Source organism: Ostrea edulis, chromosome 6 (assembly GCF_947568905.1).
Source record: "Ostrea edulis chromosome 6, xbOstEdul1.1, whole genome shotgun sequence".
Taxonomy (NCBI): domain Eukaryota; kingdom Metazoa; phylum Mollusca; class Bivalvia; order Ostreida; family Ostreidae; genus Ostrea; species Ostrea edulis.
This window is the reverse complement of record NC_079169.1, coordinates 70,785,056-70,812,264: the sequence shown is the minus strand read 5'-3', so window position 1 is coordinate 70,812,264 and position 27,209 is coordinate 70,785,056. Positions and strand designations below refer to the sequence as shown.

At 36.3% G+C, this 27,209-nt stretch overlaps 1 protein-coding gene across 1 annotated transcript; it reads right to left on the bottom strand.

Moving 5' to 3' along the window:
• Nucleotides 1-420: 420 nt before the first annotated feature.
• LOC125683633 (aspartyl aminopeptidase-like) lies at nucleotides 421-21,405 on the bottom strand. Its single transcript, XM_048924995.2, has 15 exons — nucleotides 21,268-21,405; nucleotides 18,821-18,908; nucleotides 15,868-15,956; nucleotides 12,993-13,106; nucleotides 10,827-10,952; nucleotides 9,480-9,604; nucleotides 9,046-9,136; nucleotides 8,645-8,752; nucleotides 8,039-8,116; nucleotides 7,542-7,622; nucleotides 6,639-6,796; nucleotides 6,355-6,394; nucleotides 3,914-4,015; nucleotides 1,995-2,162; nucleotides 421-923 (listed from the first exon to the last, which is right to left on the bottom strand). Exons 1-15 carry the CDS (start codon nucleotides 21,385-21,387, stop codon nucleotides 879-881), a joined length of 1,533 nt encoding a protein of 510 aa, XP_048780952.2. The 5' UTR covers nucleotides 21,388-21,405; the 3' UTR covers nucleotides 421-878.
• Nucleotides 21,406-27,209: the final 5,804 nt, after the last annotated feature.

The window sequence follows — 27,209 nt, the reverse complement described above, 5'->3', positions numbered from 1 at the left end:
GATTTGGAATCAAGTACTACATACAATAATGTACTTCCAGTATCAAAAAAGACAGAGTTATATGTAGCTACTCCAAAAAAAACCCCACTTCATGGCAAAGTAAGCAAAAAAAAACACCTAACACTTAAATCCTTTGAATATTTTCCATAAAGAGTTTCTGCTTATTTTAGATAAAACTTTAGTTTATAAGATCTATGAACTATTAAGCATCATTTCGTTGTCTAACACAGGAAAACTTTATTTTATTTCCATAGTAAAATCTTGCAGTGTAATGATATAAATTACTATGCACGATAATTTAACTTTTCCTTTGAAAAAATGTGAATGATCACAATTAACAAAATTAAGTGCGCATCCACTGATCATTAAAACTGGCAGATATTGTAAACCAACAATCCCCAAAGAAAAACGAACATGCCATGCTTGTAAAACTGTTTATTGAAAATGAAAAACATTTTGTACTTTACAGTCCTGTTTATAACAAATTTTGATTTGAATTTTTAGGCAATCTGATTAAAATTAGAACTTTTAAACCACTCATGTATATTGCTATGTGAGCGGATCAAAGGCTCTGATTTTAATCATTAACTGAATTTTTAAAGTAAATTACCCTGGTGTTGCTAAAACTGGTTGAATACATGTATATATTTAACAGTAAAAAATATTAAAGATTAACGTTTTTAAATAAAATATCTGAGGGTTTTTTCCCTGATCAATGTAATGCAATTGATTTTCACAAAATGATTGTTCATATGCACATGTACAAAATGCACTGCTTTTAATGGACAGAACTGTGGAACTAAACAGTGCACATATCACAGAAAAGACTTAATCATTATTTCTGAATTGCTTAGCTGTCTCCATGGTGAGAATCAAAGTTACTGCATGGATGAAAACACACTTGGGTAATGTTCAAAGAATGCCTGAAAAAAAAAATCATGAAACAATCATGAAAATGCATTTCTTAACAGGGGGCCATTAACTGCCAATGTCAAGGTTGCCTATTGTTACCTAAATGACTAAAATAGCTTTACAGTATATGAAAATCACCATAGACATAGCAAACACCTTGTCATCTTTTGTGGTAATTTTGACCTTGAATATATTTTGTTTATATAAACAATTAAAGGGACATGGAAAAGATTTGAACTGAATTTTTTTTTAAGAATTCTTAACTAAGGTATTTCTAGTGGTTAGCAAAAATTTGAATGTCAGTTGTCGAGGTACATGAGAGATACAGAACTTACAATTCTTTGTTATGTAAACAAGGCTCACGTCATGTTTTTGTTTACATAGGTTAAATGGTTTAAAGCAAATTTTTCAATTTACAAGTTAATTCTGAACACAATTAACTAGTTTCTAGTGTTTGGCACATCTCCTTTTGTTCTAAACATGATATTTTCTATGAAGCAATCTATATGTAAACAAAAACATGGCACGCGCCTTGTTTACATAACAAATAATCTATATGTAAACAAAAACATGGCACGCGCCTTGTTTACATAACAAATAATCTATATGTAAACAAAAACATGGCACGCACCTTGTTTACATAACAAATAATCTATATGTAAACAAAAACATGGCACGAACCTTGTTTACATAACAAATAATCTATATGTAAACAAAAACATGGCACGAGCCTTGTTTACATAACAAAGAGTTGTGAGCAATGTGTCTCATGTGTAACTCAAAAACTGATATTCAAATTTTGGTTGACCATTAGAAATAACTTTATACTTCCTGAACTGTCAAAACAACCACTAACCTCTGTTGTTATGTGAAAAACATAATCCTAAAATCATTTATACCAAACTCGGCCATATTCAAGCATTTTAAAATGATCAACTGATTAATTAACAGTCTGAGATGATAATTTTCTATTTGGAGCATTAAGGCGAGTTCCTAATGTCAGTTTACAAATACATTTGTAAATGGTTCTAATTTGTAAATTCGTAAGCTGTAAGTAGATCGCTTTATGTAAAATCTATTACCTTGAACAGAAGACTGGTCTGAAGGACGCTGCTTGTGCAACACATCTCTCGGATTGAGTGCATGCTGAGCTGTGGTGCTCCCACATCAATAGTGGGCATTCCTAGCTTGGCTGACATGATGGGCCCAATAGTGGATCCACAAGCTGAGTCATTCCTCACCACGATTTCCTAGATTACCATGAAAATATAGGTATAAAATTTACATATACATTTATACATACAGTAAAACAAGAAATCAATGCTTTCATGACAATCTAGATATCATTGTCAAGGCAAGCATCACAAAGGGGTCCTGCTTTGTAGCATTATTTGCTAAGTTCAAGGTCCTTAACTCATTGAAAGAGAGTACAACAATGCCTAAACTCAAACCCATTGATATAAGTTCATGTATAATTTTCAAACTACAAGCTGCTGGGATAGCTCAGAAAATGTTCAGAAAACTGTCAAAATATGTCTGCAAAGTTCCATAACTCTTTAAAATAAAAGGTCAACAAAGTCCCACTGAAACTTGATTGGGGAAATTCTAGACCTGTCTGTCACATTAAATAAAAACAAGAGGCCCATGGGCCACATCGCTCACCTGAGTCACTTTGGCCCATATCTGAAGACTTTCCATATATATTTGCATGTAAAACCTTAGTCCCTATTATGGCCCAAACTACCCTTTGCAAACTTGAATCTACACTATGTCAGAAAGCTTTCATGTAAATGTCAACTTCTTTGGCCCAATGGTTCTTGAGAAGAAGATTTTTAAAGCTTTTTCCTATATTTGTATGTAAAACTTTGACCCACCCACCCCACTTGTGGCCCCATCCTACCCCCCGGGGGCCATGATTTGAACAATCTTGAATCTTCACTATGTCAGAAAGTTTTCTTGTAAATATCAGCTTTTCTGACTCAGTGGTTATTGAGAAAAAGATTTTAACTATATATTTGTATGTAAAACTTTGATCCCCCTTGTGGCCTCATCCTACCCCCAGGGGCCATGATTTGAACAAACTTGAATCTGCACTATGTCAAAAAGTTTTCATGTAAAAATCAGCTTTTCTGGCTCAGTGGTTCTTGAGAAGAAGATTTTTAAAGATTTTTCCTATATATTTGTATGTAAAACTTTGATCCCCTATTGTGGCCCCATCCAACCCCCGGGGCCCATGATTTGAACAAACTTGAATCTGCATTATGTCAGGAAGCTTTCATGTAAATCTCAGCTTTTTTGGCTTAGTGGTTCTTGAGAAGAAGATTTTTAAAGTTTTTCCCTATATATTTGTGTGTAAAACTTTGATCCCCTATTGTGGCCCCATCCAACCCCAGGGGCCCATGATTTGAACAAACTTGAATCTACATTATGTCAGGAAGCTTTCTTGTAAATCTCAGCTCTTCTGGCTTAGTGGTTCTTGAGAAGAAGATTTTAAAAGTTTTTCCCTATATATTTGTGTGCAAAACTTTGATCCACCCCTTGGGGCCCCATCCTATCCCCGGGGGCCATGATTTGAACAAACTTGAATCTGCAATATGTCAGGAAGCTTTCAGGTAAATTTCAGCTCTTCTGGCCCAGTGGTTCTTGAGAAGAAGATTTTTAAATGACCCCACCCTATTTTTGCATTTTTGTGATTATCTCCCCTTTGAAAGGGACATGGCCCTTCATTTGAACAAACTTGAAAGCCCTTCACCCAAGGATGCTTTTGGCCAAGTTAGGTTGAAATTGGCCCAGTGGTTCTGGAGAAGAAGTCGAAAATGTGAAAAGTTTACAGACAGACAGATGGACGGACAGACAGACGGATGCCGGACAAAATGTGATCAGAATAGCTCGCTTGAACCTTCGGTTCAGGTGAGCTAAAAATGAGAAGTAGAAATTTAAAGTGTATTCTGCCTTGTAGTGAAAAATAAATCCTCAAACATGTGCAAACAGAAGTTTGTACCTGTAGAGGACACTGTCCCCGTCGCGCTATCTCCCGGAGGATGGACGCAGTGATTGCTGTAGTGGCATACCTCTGATTAGCATTGAATTTGATGGCTACACCCTACAAAATAAAACTAAAAACATAACAAAAACCTAGACTTGTAAATATACTATACCACGTACCTAGTTTTAATATACAGTTAACTCTCAAATTATCTCCCCTCAATTCATCATCATTTTCGTTACAATGTTGAATTTTCCTAGGAATGTTTTTCCTATTACATTACAGTACAATTCTCGTGAAAACATCAAATTCGCTATCGCCATTTGCCACAGTGTTTTTATTACAAAAGTTTATTTCAAAGTGTTTAAATTATCTCAATAAACTGCCTCTGGTACACATGTTCAGTGAAGTGGTAAATTGGTCATTATCGATCTCTGATGCATGGTGTACACCAGGGCAGGGGGAACCCAGTAATTGCTGTAAAGAACTTGAAGTTAGCTCCTGAGCATTTGAGCACAACTGCGCAGGATGCTACAACTAGGTATTTACTGGTTCAATACTGATCCCACTGGTGCAAACATATTACACATCTATTACTGAAGCCTATCCAGTTAAAATTTTTTTTTGTCAATTCAAATTTTGAAAGGGTTTGGCTGGGACTATATTTTGTGGTGGAAGGATTCATTAATCAAAAAGTTCTAAATCTGCACGATTACAGCTTCCGTTTCATCCAATATATTATCAATATTTATACTCCTATACGTGTATTTCAGTTTTATAATCTATGATACTAGTTCAAACTTCAGAAGAACAAAAGGTGACAGTTTATCAAGAGTTGACTGTATCATAATTTTTGGTAATAAGGTTGATATATTTTTGGCTAGCCTCGCCCAGTACACTGATTTGATGTATCTAAGAAATATATTTTTAAAAAATTGCATCTAAAGATGAAAATATAACTTTTTAAGACTATCTAAATGGTTCATGAAGCAGATTAGAATAGATAGCACTGATATAGAGCATGTTTATAGAAATGAGTGGGGTATAAATCTCAGACTAATACTCTTGATCACTTTAGATATTTTACATGAACAAGAGGTACTGTGAGCAATGCTCACTAAGAATACCCCCCGCTTACCCCAATCTCCCAAAGGGTGTTGGTAATAGGTATAAACTACCTCTTTTCTGAGTGTAAAAAACAAATGGCATGACAAACCGAACCATATTGCTACTTCGATGTCCAGTGCGCGTGACCTTTGACCTTTTGACCCCAAAATCAATAGGGAACATCTTCATCCCATGGGTAGTCCATATGTATGATATGGTGACTGTAGGTGGAAAGGATAACGCTTTAGAGCCCGGAAACCATATTGCTACTTCGATGTCCAGTGTACTTGACCTTTGACCTTTTGACCCCAAAATCAATAGGGAACATCTTCATCCCATGGGTAGTCCATATATATGATATGGTGACGGTAGGTGGAAAGGATAATGCTTTAGAGTCCGGAAACCATTGCGTCTACAGACGGACGGACGGACGGACAGACATACGGACAACCCGATTCCAGTATACCCCCCCCCCACAACTTGTTGCGGGGGGTATAATAAATGATATCATTAATGCTACATACAAATTATTTAAAACAAATGAAACACAAATACCTATACAATTACTTTCAATCAATTTTACTGGGCTTGCTGGGAAAAAAAGCCAATACGTAGATAAACAGTAAAGGATTGGCAGTGGTAATTTCATCTATTGATTCCTAATGAATGGCCTGTATCCATGCTTTCTGAAACATCTGTTCGATTTATACAATTATAATTAACACTTGCAATGATACCCATGCCCAACTGACCTCATACTAGCCCTATCTGCCCAACTGACCTCATACTAGCCCTATCTGCCAAATTGATCAATCTAAAGATTGACTTAATATAAACCTTTCGCTCTATACTCGACATTGAGCCTATTTCCAATAAGTACAGATGGAAATCCAAGCTGGGACTTTCTTACCTTGTGTAACCCAATGATAGAAATCCAAGCTGGGACTTTCTTACCTTGTGTAACCCAATGATAGAAATCCAAGCTGGGATTTTCTTACCTTGTGTAACCCAATGATAGAAATCCAAGCTGGGTTTTCTTACCTTGTGTAACCCAATGATAGAAATCCAAGCTGGGATTTTCTTACCTTGTGTAACCCAATGATAGAAATCCAAGCTGGGACTTTCTTACCTTGTGTAACCCAATGATAGAAATCCAAGCTGGGACTTTCTTACCTTGTGTAACCCAATGATAGAAATCCAAGCTGGGACTTTCTTACCTTGTGTAACCCAATGATAGAAATCCAAGCTGGGACTTTCTTACCTTGTGTAACCCAATGATAGAAATCCAAGCTGGGATTTTCTTACCTTGTGTAACCCAATGATAGGAATCCAAGCTGGGATTTTCTTACCTTGTGTAACCCAATCTTGTGGTTCTCTTCATGTTTCTCCCTGAAAAATAAAGAAGGAAAATGTGTAAGAGTCTTTATGCAGAATAAAGTTGCACTTGTAATATATTTGCTATTAAATTCCATTACATAAATCATTACATTAAAAAAACCACATGGCTACAAAAAACCAGCTTTTTCTTGTAAATTTCACTTTTTATGTTCATTTTGCCAGTGAGCAGTCAGCATGATCACATTTATAAATGCTTATTTATATTACTAAATATATTGTATGAAGCAGATCTTACGGGTAATTAGGGTGGACGGCATGAGCTTGGTCAGCACTGATCATGTAAGACCTGGGAATGGCTTCCTCAAAAGCTGTGCTTGTCCCCCCAGCACTCAGTCGGCGAAGGACCAGTTCCTGTAGGGTGGAGGCAGCCCCCTGGGCGCTTTCAGAACCAACCTTCAAAGCAGAATGTGCAAAACAAATGGGATATTGTTGCAATTTAGACCTGGAACTTCACATGAGCAATGCAGTCCAGATGTCAACGTTTCCATTTCTTCTTACAAAGGTTTTGCTACAGCCCTACATATGTTTTTTCATAATTTACTCGGTGTCCTTCACTTATTGAGTTTTCCTCATTGTCCTTTTTTCAAATTGAAAGGCATATTGATACATAGTAAATAGATAATATAATGGGTTGAAAAGTAAATGTGGCTTGTAGCATGAGCCATGCCTGTGGTTTAATGAATTGAATTTGTAGCATGAGCCATGCCTGTGGTTTAATGCACTGAATTTGTAGCATGAGCCATGCCTGTGGTTTAATGCACTGAATTTGTAGCATGAGCCATGCCTGTGGTTTAATGCACTGAATTTGTAGCATGAGCCATGCCTGTGGTTTAATGAACCGAATCAAGGACAAATATCACATCATCAATATCTCAATACTCCTAGTATATTTCAAAAAGGATAAATGTAACAAATGCGTAAATAGTCATCTTATCACTTTAAAGATTGTTATTGAACTGGTTAGCTAAGTGCTAGCCTGTAGATCATGATTAAGTTTCCTAAGAGTTTGAATTTTTCTCTCGATGATTTTACCCAGAAATTGTAATTTTTCACTAATATTAAAGGTCAATTAAAAAACTGATTATCATTTAAATCATACTGTATACTTTTCCTCCTTAATATCATTGAGCACACTTACTTCTTCATTATCGAAGAGACAGATCAGCCTTATATTGGTGTCTGCTACTAAGCCATCTCCACTACATGATTCAACCAAGGCCTAGAATTCACCAGTTTATATAGACACAATGTTGTAAACATGAAATACAGAAAATGCATTTAATATCTTCTATAGATTCTGTTTACTTCAATTCAAAGACTGCTTTAAAAACAAGATGTGTTTGTGAAACACTGATGTCCCGGATTACAACAAGGTGGAACTGTAAGACAGTATAGGGCTTTTTGTTGAAAATTTCCAAAAACTATGTCAATGTCAGGGTCACAAGGTCAACATATCTGGTATCTTTGGAAAGGTCTTCTCACAAGAATTACACATACCAAAGATGAAAGGTCTACCTCTTATGGTGTAAAAGATATGACCAAGGTGAAAGTTTTTAACCACAGACAGACAGACAGACAGACGGGCCAAAAACTATTTGCCCCTGAATCTTCGACTCCGGGGGCATAATAACTCACATTAGTGGCACAGTAAGCATTGAGCAAGTTATCCAGTCTGGGTGAAAATATGAACTCGTCTAGAGCTCCACCTATTGCCTGCAAAAGAAACCATACCAGTTTAGTAAATATGCATCTGCAATTGAACATGCAGGTAAAACATTTACTTATGCATCTAATGTTATAAGAAATCAATTTTATCACATCACAGAAAGAAAGGTATAGTCAATTGTCGTGTGATTTGTCTGTGCTTGCCACTTGAGATTTAGCTGACAGTTCTAATTTTAGTTTCTTGTTGTGTGGTACTCGGGTGAACAGTAGTCTTTGGGTCTCTTATATTGTAGGTTTTGTATAACATTTCAAAATAAAGCATGGCAGATATTTTATAAGAAGTAACGATGACAGCAGAATTTCCATAGATAGACTAAAAAATACTGATCCATACGTCACTGACACACCACTCCATCCAGAGTACATACAGACAGGTATTTCATTGTCAACTAGTGACCTTACAATTAAAATTCTCGTGACCTTATCATGGGTAGAATTTATCTTAACTTTTAAAGGACTCGCGTAACATTAACAGTTACAATGGATAGAACCAATTTTGATATAATCAGGACTCACAGCTGGCTGGGTGTCTGCCAGACAGAGTTCGAAGTCGGACATCTGTTCTGGTTGAATGTTCAGTTGATCACAGATCAGCTTTACCAACAATGGATGGTGTTTGTCTTTCTGCAAAGTGAGCAAAATATGTAATGATAATTTGTTTAAAACAATGCATGACAAGCAAACTACTGGAAACCTTCTACTGTATGTCCCCTGACTACAGACTCAGTGGGTGGGACTCATTCAATGACTAAGGACCACTGCATAATAAGGCCAATCACAAGGACTTTTCCCAAGTATGTTGTGGAATCGTTAGATTTTGTGGGAGCTCAATTTTCAAGGATTTCATACAAAAATTGGGTCCACTATGTTGGACAGTAAAACTTGTTTTCTAATCCACATTGTAAATCAATTCTTACTTCATCTTTAAATCCATCTTTCCCATTTTCCTCAGAAGCCTTTGGAACACCCTGAAGCTCTGCTTGCACAGCTGTTGCCAACACAGGAACCCTGTTTACAAAGTGTAAAATTTCACGATGAATAATTTTGAATTCTATACTTTTTTTACTTTTTATTAGACTGACTACTAACTTTCCGTAGTCAATGAATTGCTTCAGAATCAGTCATATTTGTGGAGGCAAATTATAAAGGTTTGCCAAAATTTCACACTTTTGTTGGGAGGTAATCCCATATTTTCATTCTTTACAAGAATTGTGTCTATGACATTGTTAATTAATGGGATTGAGGTGCCCGTAAAATTCAATCCATGAATATTGATACCCAACAAATTACAATGACTCCACAGTACATCAATAATTTATCCCCAGCATAGATACAGTCTGCCTTCACTCACAAGTGGTTTTCCTTATTTGGAGAGAATTTCTCGTTGTGATCCCTCATCAGATGGATACATATATTGGGGATCTTCAGGATTGGTTTCTCAATATTCAGCAACCTGTGTTCTAGTTTATCTCCATTCTGAAGATTTAAACCAATTCTTAATATCATTCTACTGAAATCAGAATATTTAAACCAATTCTTAATATCATTCTACTGAAATCAGAATATTTAAACCAATTCTTAATATCATTCTACTGAAATCAGAATATTTAAACCAATTCTTAATATCATTCTACTGAAATCAGAATATTTAAACCAATTCTTAATATCATTCTACTGAAATCAGAAAATTGGCAAACATACATGAAGAATATTGATTGAACAAACAAATTAACACAGTGGTCTGTACACATAGATACTGTATGTTACAGTTTGAAATTGCTATGCTCAATTCTAGATTTAGCTCAACTTTACACAACTAAATACACATTTTCCCAATGTTTTCTTATCACCTACAAGATTGAGAATCTTAATCATGGAATCTGACCCAGTATACCGTACATACTTGCCTATAAGTCGGTTGTATAGTTTTTGGGTTATTTTGGAGGGAATTGACATTGACCCATTTATGAGTCAGTCTAACTTTTTCCCAGAATCGGTTGACAATTTCAAATCAATGCTCTTTTGTTATTACCTGTGTTTCAAATAATATTTTGAGAATGCGCCGATATTTGATATTTTTTCCCCAATAAATCAATTTCATATCAATACTCTTATATATCTATCTGTGTTCCAATAATCTTTTGGAATATGACATCAATATTTCACGTTTTATTCTCAACAAATTATACAGTTACTATTTTGTTTATTTCGTCCATATTTTTGTTGTTTAAAAATACTAGGCTATACATTACGCCGTCCAGAAAAATACTAATCTTCTTAGGACACTCCTATAAGTCGGACATAAGAGTTTTGGACCAAAATTTAACTCCCAAAAATCCGACTAATTGTCGAGTATATACGGTACAGTATATGTCAGTGAATGTATCGATTACATGTTAATCAGCTACATCTGTACATGCTGTAGGTTGTCACTCTCATTTCTATTTATTTATCTATTTATTTATTTATCTATTTATCATCACGCATATTACGGATGTTGAATCTTTTGGAGGTTTTCTAATCTGTCCATTTATGGTGGAAATTTAATATCTGATATCTCAATCAATACAGAAATTGGAAAGCAACAACCTGCAGTTAAATTAGCTGATGACTCATGTATTTTGACGCATATAACGAAACTTTAATTCATTTTATTTCTACATGTTATGACTGACTTTAACATCAATATTCCCTTTACCTTAACGATTACTCTTCCAGCCAGCGTCAGGTCTCTGTCAAACCATGTGTGCCAGATCCCCCCTCCGTAACACTGCACCCCCACCATCTGAAACCCACTCTTGTTGCATTTGGAGCGCGGCTTCACCTGTACAGATTGACGATTAAAATATCTAAATGTATACACTCAATACATTCCGTCGTGTGTCTACAAATCATTCAGATTTACAAACAAGAGAAACTCATCAAATTTCAAATACAGTAAAATATCTGTATCTTGAATATGGGTTATCCCAAATACCCTGCTTATGTCGAAGTCGAACGCCAATCCTGGCCGTATTCCCTTTATAAATTATTTTTAAAAACTCCTGATATCTCGAACACGGTAATCTCAAATACCCTGCTTACGTCAAAATGTCCTCAAGATCCCAAGCCCAAATTTCAACTTATTTATCTCAAAGTACAGTCAGTTTTCCAGTCTGCTAGAAATACCTGATCTCATCACTTCACACAATCTCACCAGTTCACACCAGCTATTGCTAAGTAACCCCTACCATATGTGATCTTTCCAAGGCACAGTAATTGGTATGACAGCTTGGGTATTTAGTGAAGTCTTTGATCATAAAAAAGGTAAACTCACAGCCAATTATACATAATCCCACCCAATATCGTTGATAGTGTTTTAAACGATTAACTGTTTGATAGATAAACATTAAAGATTTTCAAAGTGCTCTTAAAGTTTATTATAACGAAAACAATAATGTATTAAATAATTAAACAATTACGACGACAGTTGCATATAAAAGAAGGCACAAACAATTTTCATCATTAAACATGTCTCACATTAAAGACAAGCTTTCAACCCCTACATGAAGCGAGACAGCAACTTCAAGCATGTAGAGAGAACTGACAGTATATTAATATACAAAATTGTTCAAGGAGAAGAACTCGTAAATTGTACGAACTTGCTTCTGATCCTTTTGAATATATTATATACAATAAAATATGTTCAAATCATTGTACAAAATTTACAACATTGTTGAATATTCATTTTTGTAGTGTTAAATAATTATCTTTTCAAATTCATCTTTTTCGTTTCTTATGTGATAGGTTCTTTAACTACAACACAATATCAAGCTTGGGTCGATATCGTAAGCACGAGATGTGCACGGTTATTACATTTTAGATACAAACTGTATGTACATTGGAATGTTTCAAGCTTGGGTCGATACCGTAAGCACGAGATCTGCACGGTTATTACAATAATTTTAATTTATTACTGGGATAAAAAAAAATAATAGAAAACAACGTGGTTATTATTTATAGTGCAGGTGTTATGCATCAAATGAATATATAGAAACATTTGGGGTAGTCACTTAAATGAAATTAGAAGACAAGTTTCGAACCCCTGGATATCTTAAAGTTTTATCAAAAACCTTCAGACTACGCGAAGCAGACATTTTACTGTATATTGTATAGGATACATAGACTACACATATATACATTATACATGTGTGTTAAATATGAAGTAATATTCAAATGGTATAATTTTACCTACAAAATATTCTGTTTAAAAATGTCATTTATTGTCCAATCTAATTCTGACCAATCTGATTAAAATCAATTCCTCAACCTGCTCCTTTATTTTCATATCGTCACTACCTCATGTGGTAACAATATAAAATCTAGAAAGAATTGTTTTAGCACACTAAAACTGATGTCTCCCCATCCATTTTCCAAAGTTTTTAAAAAAATTTTTTTAGGGATCATCTTTTAAGAGGAAGTACATAACATTCACCTATATGTATATGAGCTTCAAACAAGGAACAGTGTTGTGAACATACGATAGTAAATTAAACTTGCCAATATACCAAATATTAAAGGTATAAAAGACAAAAAAGTTATGGTCTGGACAAAACAAATGCCCCAAAAATTCTATAATTTGAACTTTACATAAAAGGTCAACGTCAAAGGCAATCAAAAATGGCACACAACAGTCTGTCCTATCATGGTATTACCACATACCAAATATCAAAGGCCTGTCAAAAGACAACAAACTTTGGAAGAGAAGTAGAAGAGGAATTTACACTAAAACAATATGTCCCCCTTCTGGGAAGGGCAGACATGATTAAAAAAGCGGACCGAGAACTTTAATTCAATCAGACTGAATTCTGACTAAAAGACATACCTTCAAACAGGGACTGTCTGTGTGTGCTCCAACAATGCTAAACCCATTGCCAGGTTTAAACTTTCCTCCAACTGCGAATGCTATGATGGTAGAGTGGTTCCGGGTCAGGAAGCACTAAATTAGTGACACAGATTCTAGATATAAATCAATGTAGTACAAAACAGCACTAAATTAGTGACAGAGATTCTAGATATAAATCAATATAGTACAAAACAGGATCTCTTTCCCTTACTGTGTTCAACAATTTCCAAAAACAGTCAAACTCGAATACAGCAAACACAGATATAGCGAATTTACAGTTATAGTGAAGTGAAATCGATTTCCCCAACAAATTCCTTTTATATTCTGATACAAAAATTCTGTATCCATAAAAACACAGAAATTGCAAATTTACACAAATAACAAAGTAAATTACTGTTCCCCTTGGATTTAAAATGAATGTGAAAATCAACATTTAATAACCAAGTTTTTCTTTTATATTGAAATTCATTGTGATTTATTTAAAAATCATTTTCCTTTGTTATAGGATTCAGATCCAAATTTCAGACACACCTGATTAAACATTCCATCCAGCAGTTAACTACTACAAGGTGTGAGAAACGTACCCCATTAAAAGAATATTGTACAAGAACTAGTGTGTTAAGTGCCTTGGCATGCACGAAGTGCTTATTACCATAAAAACAAATAATCAAGGTGTAAATTGATCCTATCTATCTCTATTCTCTACAATGGTCATATAGGAAATATCAGTGTCTTTTCAATGCTGACTCCCTAATCTTAGAGAAATCTTTTTCAACCACTATCCATTCCAGCACATTTCCTCATTTGTTCTTAATTAAAGCAAAAAAATTAGATAGCCCTTGGTCCATGAATGGTTTATTTGATTACTGAATAAAGATACAACACAAATTTACTATAAACTTATAGTGAATTAAGCTTATAGCGAATTTTTATAGAATGTCCACAGACATTCGCTTTATCAGAGTTTGAATGTGCATGCATTGTATGTTGTGCATTTCAAAATAATAACAAGAGTACCGCAAACAGTACATAATACGCCCGTGAAATGCTTACATAGGGTGTTTTTCTTGTGCTATAATTTGTATAACTTTGCTTCAGGTATTATCAGCCATCATGAGGCTGTGACAAACTTTCATATGAACAAAGGGTCTTAGCTTAAAAATCTAGATTTCCTCAAAATGGACCAAGTTCAACAACCTGTAATTTTTTTCAAAAATGAAAGAAAATCAAAATCCTTCCCCAGATGCACATCTTCAATACCCATACAAACACTCCACAAAATAAGATGGTCCTCACTTGAAAACTGTGGGAGGAGTTGGGCGGATAAATTATGGACCCTCCATAGAATATTAATTTCCAAATAGACTAAGTTCAATAACCTGTAATTTTCTCAAAAATTGTAGAAAATCAAAATCCATCCCACATGCACATCTTCAATACCCATACAAACACTCCACAAAACAAGAGATGTTTGTAAAACACATATGCCCCCCATGGTGCAAAATTGAAAAGGGTTATACACACACATCATTTAATTGATAGTAGTATCATCAATTCAAAATATTGAGTAGACAATATCTTCCTATGTCAAGAGTGATATTGACCATGTGACCTAAAAATCAATAGGGATCATCTACTCCTTATGCTGTACCAGTGTACCAAGTTTGGTGTCAATTAAGCAAATAATTCTTAAAATATAGGAGACAATATATTACTATGTCCAGTTCAACAATTGACTTTTGACCTCAAAATCAATATGGGTCATCTTCTCCTGAAGATGTACCAGTGTACTAAGTTTGATTTCTGTCAAGCAAAAGGGTTATCAAGATACTGAGTGGACAGTATATTACTATGTCCAGTTTGACCTTTGACCATGTGACCTCAAAATCAATTGGGGTCATCTTCTCCTGAAGTTGTACCAGTGTACCAAGTTTGATGTCTGTCAAGCAAAGGGTTCTCAAGATATTGAACGGACAGTATATTCCTATGTCCAGTTTGACCCTTGACCCTTGACCATGTGACCTCAAAATCAATAGGGGTCATCTTCTTCTGAAGATGTACTAGTGTACCAAGTTTGATGTTTGTCAAGCAAAGGGCTCTCTAGACATTGAATGGTCAGTATATTCCTATGCCCAGTTTGACCCTTGACCTTTGACCATATGACCTCAAAATCAATAGGATGTACCAGTGTGCTAAGTTTGATGTTTTTCAAGCAAAGGATTCTTAAGACATTGAGCGGACATTATATTCCTATGTCCAGAGTAGATTTACCCTTGACCTTGACCTTTTGACCTGAAAAACAATAGGGGTCCTCTTCTACTCATAACCAACCCACATATGAAATATCATTATCATCAAGTGAATGGTTCTCAAGATATTGAGCAGACAACATGTGGTCTACCGACCGACCGACAGGTGCAAACCAATATGCCCCTCTTCTTTGAAGGGGGCATAATAAGAAGGCTCTCACTTGAAAACTGTTGGAGGAGTAGGGTGGACAAATTATGTACCCTCCATATAATTATTTCCAAATAAAGGGGCAAAACTCCTGGAAAAAAGGTCGAAATGGATCAAAATTGCAGTATGATCTAGAGTGACCCACAAAGAAGCTACACAGCAAGTTTCAGCATGATATGTGAAAGGGAAATGAAATTATAGAGAGAAAACCCCAAACGGACGGACGGACGGATGGATGGACAGACGGACGTACGTACAGACATCGCTGTACCATAATACGTCCCGTCTAAAGACGGGTGTATAAAAATCAATTAAATGCTTTTCAAACCTTTATGATATTTTACTTTCAGCATTACATGCTTGGCACACTAATGATTATCTAGGAATTTTGACTAACCTTGTCTAAAGGCTTAATCGACCATGGCTCTGTTTCACTCAACTCTTTAAAACCCGCTGATGTAAGGATATTTTTCACCTCCTGGACAACTAAACACAATGTATGAAAGTCAAGACAAAAATAAAAAGCACATGACTGGCAACACATTTTGTAACCCTTAGATTAATTATTCAAACTTCAAATCAAAATCAATTCTAAACTTTCAACAGGTCCAGTACAATCTCTTGAATTAGCTATAAAACCTTAATGTACATGTATCTATCTATTTATAATATGCCATTACCTGAATAAACAAACAAACTTTAAATTCCAATGCTAAATTACACATGTAACTTGATATAATTTGATAAATAGAGAAAACATTAAATGTTCATTTTAATCAAACCAAACAACAAGAGCTCTGCAGGGTGGGGCATATTAGGGATGTGCGATTTACCAGTGTATCGGTATATTGTGATAATTTATCCCACGATATGTATTGTAATACGGCAGAGAAAAAAACTCGGCAGTTTTGGACATATGTAAATTTCGGAAAAATAACATTTATGCATTAGGGTTTAAATTATATGTTACAGGAAATAATAAAAAATAACAAGATGTCATCCGAACATGGTAAAAACGCGAAAGAATCATTATATCATTTATTTTTCTTGGCAAAGGTTGCGAGTCATTTGATTATAATTTTATCTGATTTTTTTGTTATTTGTTTTATTACACAAAATGAATATCTAAAATAAACTGAATTTGGCTTCGCTTGCACTTTAACATCAAAGCAATAATGAATAACAGAGAATAAAGGGGAAATAGAATGTCCTAAAGTATCGCTAAAATATCATGATATTGTGAATTTTTTTTGTAATAGATCACGGTAAAAGATTTTTGGTGATACCCATCCCTAAGGCATATCCCATCACAATGAGTGTCAACATGCTTTTCTATGAGGTCCCATAGTGACCTTGACCTTTGATCTTTTGACCCCAAAATCAATAGTTCTTCCTTGATAACAAAGCTAAGAGTGAAGTTTTAAATCAAGTGAGTAAAATAATGTGGAATGTAGAGTGCCTTGAGCTCAGTATTAAACACACATGCTCATCCTCACACAAACGGTTCTTAAGCTCAGTGTTACACACATAAACGGTTCTTAAGCTCAGTGTTACAAACACACACTCACACAAACGGTTCTTAAGCTCAGTGTTACACACACAAACGGTTCTTAAGCTCAGTGTTACAAACACACACTCACACAAACGGTTCTTAAGCTCGGTGATAAACACACACACACTCACCCACACACAAATGGTTCTGTTAATATATCCCCCCCCACCCCTTACAATGAATTAGAATCTATCAGCGATACAAGCACACCACCTCTTAGCTGCAGATCTTTAGCTCTATGGGAAAATATTGAGACAGACCAGACTCAGTATTTCCCCAGGGAGCTACAGATCTGTAGCTAACTGCCCCTCATAGGAACTCTGCAATGGTTCTTGACAAACTGCATAAAAGTGTGAAGGACTTTTATTACAAGCACTTTTATGTTAAGTTTGTGACTTGTGAGTAAAATGTCCAGAGTTTACACATCGATTCTTCAAAAAGAATACGACTTATTTGTGTGATTCTTATAATTCCAATTCGTTCCCTGCATTATCAATTTCAAAATTTTGAATAGTTCCCCCGCACTATGTTATTTGTTTACAGGCACATATGTATACATAGCATTTTTGGATTTATTAATATGTAAATCCTTCTTTAGCTTTATTTTTGTCCAATGCAAGGTGAAGATAACAAACAGTGATCAATCTCATAACTCCTATAAGCAGTACAAATTAGATAGTTGGGCAAACACGGACCCCTGGACACACCAGAGGTGGGATCAGGTGCCTAGGAGGAGTAAGCATCCCCTGTTGACCGGTCACACCCGCCATGAGCCCTATATCCTGATCAGGTAAACGGAGTTATCTGCAGTCAAAATCAGTGTGCCAAGAACGGCTTAACAATCAGTATGAAACACGTCAGACAGCATTTGACCCAATGCGAGGTTGTACTGACGAACTAGATCGTTATAACGACCATAGAACTTGCGAAATGCCGACTTCAATCGAGACTGTTGAAACCCCTGTACCATCAACTTGTTTGTCAGTAGCTTACCTCTATTTAAAAACTGACTATACGCAGAACAAGCTCTTGCATATCAAATCAGTTGAGATATATAAACACCATATGCAGGTGATAATGGAATATTGCTACATAAATATGGGAAGTTGACGATGGAGAAGCTGAAATCATCCCGTTTGTCATACAGTTGAGTTGTCAGTTTGCCGTTAATGTCTACTTTCAATAAAATATCTAAGTATGAAGCAGAAGTGGACGACTCTGTGGTGTCCTTTATTTCGAGCTCACAGGGATATATCAAATCGACATATGAATGAAATCTATTATTGTTAATAGACAAAACGTCATCAACATATCTAAATGTCGAATTGAAGATCACAGCGAGAGATTTTTTCTTCTCGCGTAGAAGTGTTTGAATAGATTCTGCTTCATATGAATATAGAAACAGGTCAGCTAACAAAGGAGCACAATTCGTGCCCATGGGAATTCCAACAGACTGTTGGAAGACCTGATCACCAAAGACCACAAAGATATTGTCAATGAGGAACTCTGGCATATTTTTTATTTCAACTTCAGAGTACTTGTGCGTGGAATCAGAGTGGTGTTTAACAAAGCAAGTTTTTGAATGACTGATCACTAGATTTGAATATTTCCGTATTCCGTTTTTGTTGAAGAAGCAACTGTCTATGATGTCAAAAAGTCTAGTCTTTAATTTATCGTAAGGAATGGTCGTGTATAGTGTTGAAAAGTCATAGGTATTAATGTCAAAACAATTGTAATAAATAACATTGGAATTATATATGATATGATTTATTCCAAATTAGGGCATTATATTTCATACCATGAAATGGAGATGGACCCTTGTTGACAAACTTTATAAACTGCTTTGCGGCAGTTATTATCCCGTCTTTGGTTACATTTGTTGAACTCTGAAAAAAAACTGAAATTCCATTAATTTTGCAGCGGACAGTATAAGAGGGTACCGCCGCAATGGCCTTGAGGTTAGAACGTTCGCCCCTCGTGTGGAAGGCCAGGGTTCAGATACCGGCCGCGACAGACCTTAGTCGTTAAAACAGGTAGTGACAGTTCCATCCCCAAACGCTCTGCATCGGGTGTGAATGTCAAGGGTCCTCGGAGATAACCTTAAAAAACGGATTTACCGTGTCACAGTAGGTGTGGCACGCTAAAGAACCCTCACTGCTCCATGGCCATAAGCACCAAGCAAAGGCCTAAATTTGAAGCCCTTCACCAGTCTTGGTGACATCTCCACATGAGTGAAAAATTCTCAAGAGAGACGTTAAGCAAGATACAATCAATCAATCAATAAAATAGGGAACTTATACTGCCTTGCTAGTGAGCTAGCTTTTTCAGTGATGTGGTAGAGTCTCTCTCTTGATCACGGAAATGAGCGTGATCAGCACTTGGCAGGATGACCACTACACATTACAAAATAATGACAGCGTAGTGACTCTGGTGTTCGGTGGGCCTTCTTCAGGTAGAGTCTCTTTGGAGCTCTGGGACTTTGTGTCTATGTGCCAACCCTGGTTTTGTCTGGGGACAACGGATGAACTCTTGCTAAGCTTTGGGACGAAGCTTCCCCGAGCAGGGTGGGTGGGTGGGTGGGGATAGCAGACAGTATAAGAGGGGGAACTTAGGCCTACTGCCTTGCTAGAGAGTTAGCTTTTCTAATGATGTGGTAGAGTCTCTCTCTTGATCATGCAAGTTAAGCAACGGCGAGTGTGCTCAGCACTTGGCTGGGTGACCACTACATGTTACCATTTGTTATACTTAGGCTTAGTATACTGAATCATTGCACAGGCCTCTGAATTTTTATCAATACACTGCAAGATGGGTAGCAAAGGTGATATCACTGATATGTGTACCACAGGCACCGTAAGTATGGATATTACCCCCCTTTTTTTCTTAAATTTTTTTGGGGGGTGGCAATAATTTCTCTGAGATATGTGAATTCCCTGTCTATCTCATCCTTCTTTCGATTTATGTAATCATTTCACGCTTTTTGTAAGCTTTAGAGATTGGCCTTCTACCGGTATAATAAATAAAATAAATGTTTATTCGGTATATACATACAAACATACATACATAAGCTACCAAGGATAACCCATGAAAGCTCGAAAGCTTATTTCCAATGGGGTTCTTTGATGCACGGATGTTTGCGCTAGGGGGTCATTTACGTGTCCAAGTGGGCGACCACCATACCCTCTCACATACAACCACTGCCGATCACAGGGATCAAACTCGGGTTGCAGCGGTGAGAAGCGAGAGCGCTACCTCTGCGCTACCCGGATAAAATACACAAGGTAACACTGTAAATTCATTAGAAAGTGGGTTCCGAAACAGGGACCCCATGTTTGTTTACAAAGTTTTGTTTCATACCTTGTGTATTTTATTATTAGAAGGCAATCTCTAGATAGAGCTTATATTCAATTCAATTATTTATTGATTCACCAAGCATGTTGGCATACAATCATGTTACACAGTATGAGATATATAATGACAATATTACTAATTACTAACAATTCATTTACATATATGTAAATACAAGTATATATTTGATATGTACCTGTGATATTAGACTATGTATGCAATTTAGTATTGCATATTACATAAATTAAATGTAGTTATAGCACTCTACTTTTGGTGTGCAATTCAAAACATTCATGTAAAAATTCACAAAGCCTTTTAGCATGAACTACATTGACAGGGTTGCATAGTACTTTACAATGGTTTTCCTTTGATATATCATCGTCTGAATTGTAGATGTTCAAAGGGTAATATTTCTTTCTTTTATCTTTATACATGAAGCAGTCATATAAAAAATGTAACTCATCTTCAACAGTAGTTTTACAAAACTGACAAAAACGACCTTCTTTTGGAATACATGGTTTTAAATATCTACCAGTTTCAATTTCTAAAGGGTGGGCAGATATTCTTAGTTTTGTTAATCTAGAGCGTACTACTTTCGCAATTGGAAATTTCAAATAGTCTTGTAATTCATAGTTCTACTTATATATAGAGGGGCTATACATGTCGTCCTTACTACACATCTTACCACAGCAGTTTGAAATTTTATCAATAACATCCACTTGATTGACCAAGTCATGAGTCATGAGCTATGCGTTATTGATAGAAATTCAGCAGAGGCCTGTGATCATTGATTGTGTGAGCCTTTAGTTTACAGATTTTAAAATGTATTGCGTTTGTGCATATATTGTCCATTCAATGCGATAAAAATATTCATCTGGTAAAATTGATGCAAATAATTACCATCATTTGGGCTGCAAAAGACTGCAATGCAAAGTAAAAATGAAACTTGGAATACGTCAAACACTCTGAAACAGCGAGACTAAACAGGTTGGTTGTCAGTCTGGTCCCCGCCCCCGCCATGGGGACCAGACTATTTGGTTGTGGGGAAATTGTTCCGATTCGCGATCCCGATGTTGTGATATATTGGGGGGGGGGGGGGGGGGGGGGGGGGGGGGATGCGTGTGCAAAATTACACCAAACTGTGATGGTTCGTTTAAGCACCTCGTTCATCATAAAAAGAGTGATACAAGCTTTCAATCATTTTACATGATTTGTTTGTACCCCCATCCCTAATTTTAAAAATTACAAACACGAAAAGATTAAAAGAAATGAAAGAATTAATTGGAAGATAAGATTCATTCACTGCCACTGATTGTCCCTTGTATAAAAGTGATAGACATGCATTTTTTGAAGATGTTACTAAAAATAATAAAATTTAAAAAAAAATTATAGTTTAAAAATTAACAAATAAAGAAAATTTTCTGCAGATTATATATTGATTTACTCGGAAGAATAAACTGCATTATATAGTGCCGGTTTATAATTTGATCAGCATCATAGTTCTTTTTGAATTTCAAATCATCAGTATAATGTCGAATATCAAACCATCAGAATAATGTCGAATATTAAACCATGAGAATAATGTCGAATATCAAACCATCAGTATAATGTCGAATATCAAACCATCAGAATAATGTCGAATATCAAACCATCAATCCATCAGAATAATGTCGAATATCAAACCATCAGAATAATGTCGAATATCAAACCATCAGTATAATACTTACTTACTTAGTCCTCTTCGTGCTGGTCAGCACATAAGGCCGTCACCAGAGACTTCCATGTTGGTCTGTCTTTTGCCCATTTCTGGACCTGTCCCCAACTCCAGTTGTTATCTTTCATTTCTTTCTCCACCGGTCTTCTCCAGTTCTCTCTTGGTCTTCCTCTCTTTCTCTTGCCAGTTGGTGTCCATTTCAAAGCAACCCTTGGGATGGAATTTGGGTACATTCTGCATACATGTCCTATCCACAGCCATTTTCTCTTTCTGGTCGTCTGGGATAGAGGAGTGGTGTTTGTCCTTTTGTACAGTTCGTCATTTGAGATGGTGTTAGACCAGAAGATGCGCAATATTCTGCGGAGACATCGGGTCTTAAATACATCCAGCTTGTTGAAAATAAACTTGGTTACTTTCCAAGATTCAACACCATATAGTAGGGCCCCAAGCACGTTGCTCTTGAAGATCTTAATTTTGGTGTTGGTGCTAAACTTTGTTGACCTCCAGATGTTCCGCAGAGCAGCATACGCTCCTGTGGCTTTAGAAATGCGAGCTAGTACATCTGCCTCTGAATCCCCATCAGTGGTGATCTTACTTCCTAGGTATGGGAAGTTGGTGACATCTTCTATGTTTGTGCCATTTAAAGAGATAGGTTCCTCTGATATGGTATTGACCTTCATGATCTTAGTTTTGGAGGTGTTTTTATGGAGGCCAATTGTTTCAGCTGTTTTTGCGAGCTGGGTGGTTTTTTCTTGCATGTCTCGATGACGGTGAGATAACAGTGCAATATCGTCCGCAAAATCAAGGTCTTCAAGTACTTCTGTCATACCCCAAGTAATCCCTGTTCGTTTGCTTCTAGTTGTTTTTCGCATAATCCAGTCGATGCAGAAGGTAAAGAGAAGAGGAGAGAGCAGACATCCCTGTTTCACTCCTGTCGTCAATTTAAACTCCTCTGATAGGTTTGATCCACAGATAACTCTGGCATTAAGTTCAGTGTATTGCATCTTGATGATGGAGATGATTTTATCTGGGATTCCTTAATGACGAAGGATTCTTTCTAGGGCTAGGAGATTAACACTATAAAAAGCTTTGGTGAAGTCGATGAAATTGATGTATAATGGGGAGTTCCATTCATTGCTTTGTTCTAGAATTTGTCTGAGAGTGAATATCTGATCAGCGCACGACTTCCCTTTCCTAAAGCCTGTTTGTTCTTGACGCAGTAAGGGATCTGTTACTTCTGCAATTCTGTCCAGTATCACTCTGCTTAGAACCTTCATGGTAACGGAAAGCAACAAAATTTTAGGTGTCCAGTATTCTTCGGCCTTGAGAAGCTCTGCATGTATCTGATCAATGACTGCAGCTTTTCCATTTTTAAGTTTAGCGATTGCCTTTTTTTACCTCTTCTATACTTGGTGGATCAGTATTAATATCTAATGTGTCCGTGGCTGGTATTATTATTGCCTCGTTCTCTGGGTCTTTCATATTAAATACTTCTTCAAAATGCTCCTTCCAGTGTTTCAGTATGTCTTCTTCTTTTGATAGTACATTTCCCTGTTTGTCTTTAATTGGTAGCTCTGATGACTGAAATTTACCTGCTAATGTTTTTGTAATTCGATAGAGGGTCTGCATGTCTTGTTTAGAAGCTGCTTGTTCTGCCTCATAAGCTAGCTTTTCAGTGTATGCCTTTCTGTCAGCTCTTGCACTCCTCTTTACTTCCTTGTCCATAGCCCGATATTCTGCCTGGAGTTGGTTCTTTTGCCTCTTGGATTTTTTGGACAAGATTTTACTTTTCCTCTCTTTCCGTTCTTCTACTATTTTCCATGTTTGATCTGAAATCCATTCTTCTTTTTTCTTTCTCTTTGGACCAAGTATTTGTTGACTATTTTCTATTAATACGTTGTTAAATGTTTCCATATCGATTTCATCAGGATGTTCCATGAGTGTTAAAAACTTGTTTTGGACTTTTAATTGAAAAGATCTCAGGGTCTTTGTATCTTTAAGTTTTTGGATGTTGATTGGAGGTGGTCTTTGATCTTTTTTCCTTGATTTCCTCAGTTTTAACTTGATTTTTGCCAGTACTAGAGAGTGGTCACTTCCCACATCAGCCCTTGTTTTGCAACCACATCGAGAAGACTACTTCTCCGTCTCTTGTTGATGATAATATGGTCAATTTGGTTCTTTGTATAACCATCTGGTGAGTTCCATGTTGTCTTATGGATGTCTTTGTGCATGAATATAGTTCCACCAATTTCTAGGTCGTTTTCTGGGCAGAAAGTGCATAGTCTCTCTCCGTTGTTGTTACATTCTCCTATTCCTTGCTGGCCCATGATGGTTTCTTTACCTTGGTTGCATTTTCCAACTTTAGCATTTAAGTCTCCAAGGATAAGCAGAACATCATGAGATGGTGTGTCGTCTACTACCTTTTGTAGACTGTCATAGAAAGGTCATAGAAAGATATTTTCTCTTCATCTTCCGCATCATCTGTTGGCGCATAGCAAACCACAGCAGTCAATTTCGCGAAGACTGAGTTGTACCTTGCTGTTATTATTCGCTCACTCACAGGTTTTCATTCTAAAAGACTTCTGTGGACCTCCTTTGTTGTAATAATGGCTACTCCTTTGCTATGATGGTCGTCGGTTCTTCCAGAGTAGAGTATCTGATGTCCTGATACTAGTTGTTTTGATCCACTACCTGTCCATCTGGCTTCACTAATTCCTAGGAGCTCGATCTTGTAATGCTCCATTTCTCTCACCACTTGTGCTAGTTTTCCTGTTTGGTAGAGGGTCCGCACGTTCCAGCAGCCCACTCTACGGGTTGTTTTCGGTCGAAGGACATCTCCTGTCGGGATGGATGATTCACCCGTCATACTTCCAGTGTCCTGAGTGGTGTCAATCCTTCTTCCGTCATTTTGTTCTCTGGTTAAGGTTTCCGTAGCGTCTTTTGTTTAACATGTTAGGGTTGCTGGCCCTAAGCATAACCCCCCGAACTCGGAGGACCAGTGGTTTTTTGTTGGGGTTGTCCTTCCCTTAGATGATTGCTTTCCCTTGCTTTCGTGTTCATCTACACGGATTTTCTTTCTGGATTTCCCCCCATAGCCTTTGACTTGCCAAAGCCATCCACAAGGCAGTGGAACTATTTGAACCATCAGAATAATGTCGAATATCAAACCATCAGAATAATGTCGAATATCACTTGATTATCGAATAAGATTGGTATTTCATTCACAACCACATGATAATGTACTTGTAGTAGACAGATTATGATATTCTTTGTTATATTAGCAGCATTTACCATATGTACCAGTCGATCGAAAACAGCGAAAAAAGAATTATAACACGAATGTAAAGTCAGTCCACGTACACATGGTGAGTTGGCATAATAGAACACTATAGAAAATGATTTTTTTGAATTTTTTGAGGTTTGGAAATTGACAAGAAACCCTGTTTCAATACACAAAAATATGTTTTATTTCATTGGTAACATCCAGGGGCTTCATTCCCTGGGCCCCCACCGGGGCTTTACCTTGGACCCATTGGGGGTCTCAAGACGGTCCCCAGACCCCTTGCCATACTCTGCGTACTCCAATTTCGTTATCGGGCTATGCGCCTGCACACTCACCCACACGTAAAATTGCTTCTACATATTTTAGTTTACCATAGCAATATCACAAAGTCACAAGCATTTTTGTAGTAGAATGATTTTCTTTCATTTTCTGCGGCCTGATATCCTTGACGCTTGCGTCAACGTGTTTTCTTGTCACAATTTGATATTAATTAAAGGCAAAAACTGAAGTGTACATTTATCAATTTTAATTGTTTTTAAACAAATACATATACGTTTAATTAAAAAATGTACATATATATTAATTGATTTGCAGAAAATCTAAAATGTTACTGGTCATGTGTACGTTTATACCTACACTAATCCTATATCTGAATAAATGTGGGGTTTTTTTTATCATTATTTTCTGTGATGTTTAACAGAAGAACATAGAGGGGCTTGGTCGGCTTGTATTTTCATTTAAAGAAAATTTAAATTTCTGCATGAATTTAAAATGAAGTACATTTGGTGATTTCTGTGCCTGACAGATACATATTCGCTTGTCCCCTCTTCATGAACGATTGCATCATTCAATTTTATTGGATTGACGTTAGGTGGAATAAACAGATAGATGAGTATCCTACTTGACTTTTCGCTCAAATATCGATTTTTTTAACTACTGACAAACAAATATTGCACAATTCGACTATTTATTAGAACGATAAATAAAGATTATATTATAAGGACTTCTTGACAACTGAAATCCGGTCTTTTCATAAATTCAAATACAGTCACCTATTCCCTTGTTTGGGGATAAGAAATGAATATTTTCTCGTCACCTTCGACTAATATAGTCTTGCATGATAGTTATCGTAAAATAATCGCATATATTAGTTAGAGATTTTATTTTAATCACAGTACGGGGAATCTCGTCCCCTCGGTGGAATTCTACTATCCCACCCTCGATATATAACGAATGATTCGATCGTATTTCATTTTATTGGAGATTTGAGCAAGTTCTAATCATCAAAGGTCAAGCTTCAATCATTGTCCGCACTAGTTAATACGCTCGTCAAATCAATTACTGCCCGCAATAAGTCAGTTGATGCGCGCATCAAATCAACTACATGTAATTTATTGTGCTCAGTTATTTGCATTTATTTGAGTGTAATCGGCGAATGTTTGCGTTTATGTTAAGTTGGCGCTCCATATATAAATACTAGTCGTTATGACGTTATTATAACGAGATATCTAACTCGATATTATAACGAAATAATTATGGAGCGCCAAATTAACATAAACTCAAATAATTGTAGCTAGAAGAGGAAAGAATCTCTGGAAGTGTCATCAACGAAAGGTGAAGATAACGAACAGTGATCAATCCCATAACTCCTATAGAGGTGAAGATAACGAACTGTGATCAACTTCATAACTCCTATAGAGGTGAAGATAACGAACAGTGATCAATCTCATAACTCCTATAGAGGTGAAGATAACGCACAGTGATCAATCTCATAACTCCTATAAAGGTGAAGATAACGAACAGTGATCAATCTCATAACTCCTACAAAGGTGAAGATAACGAACA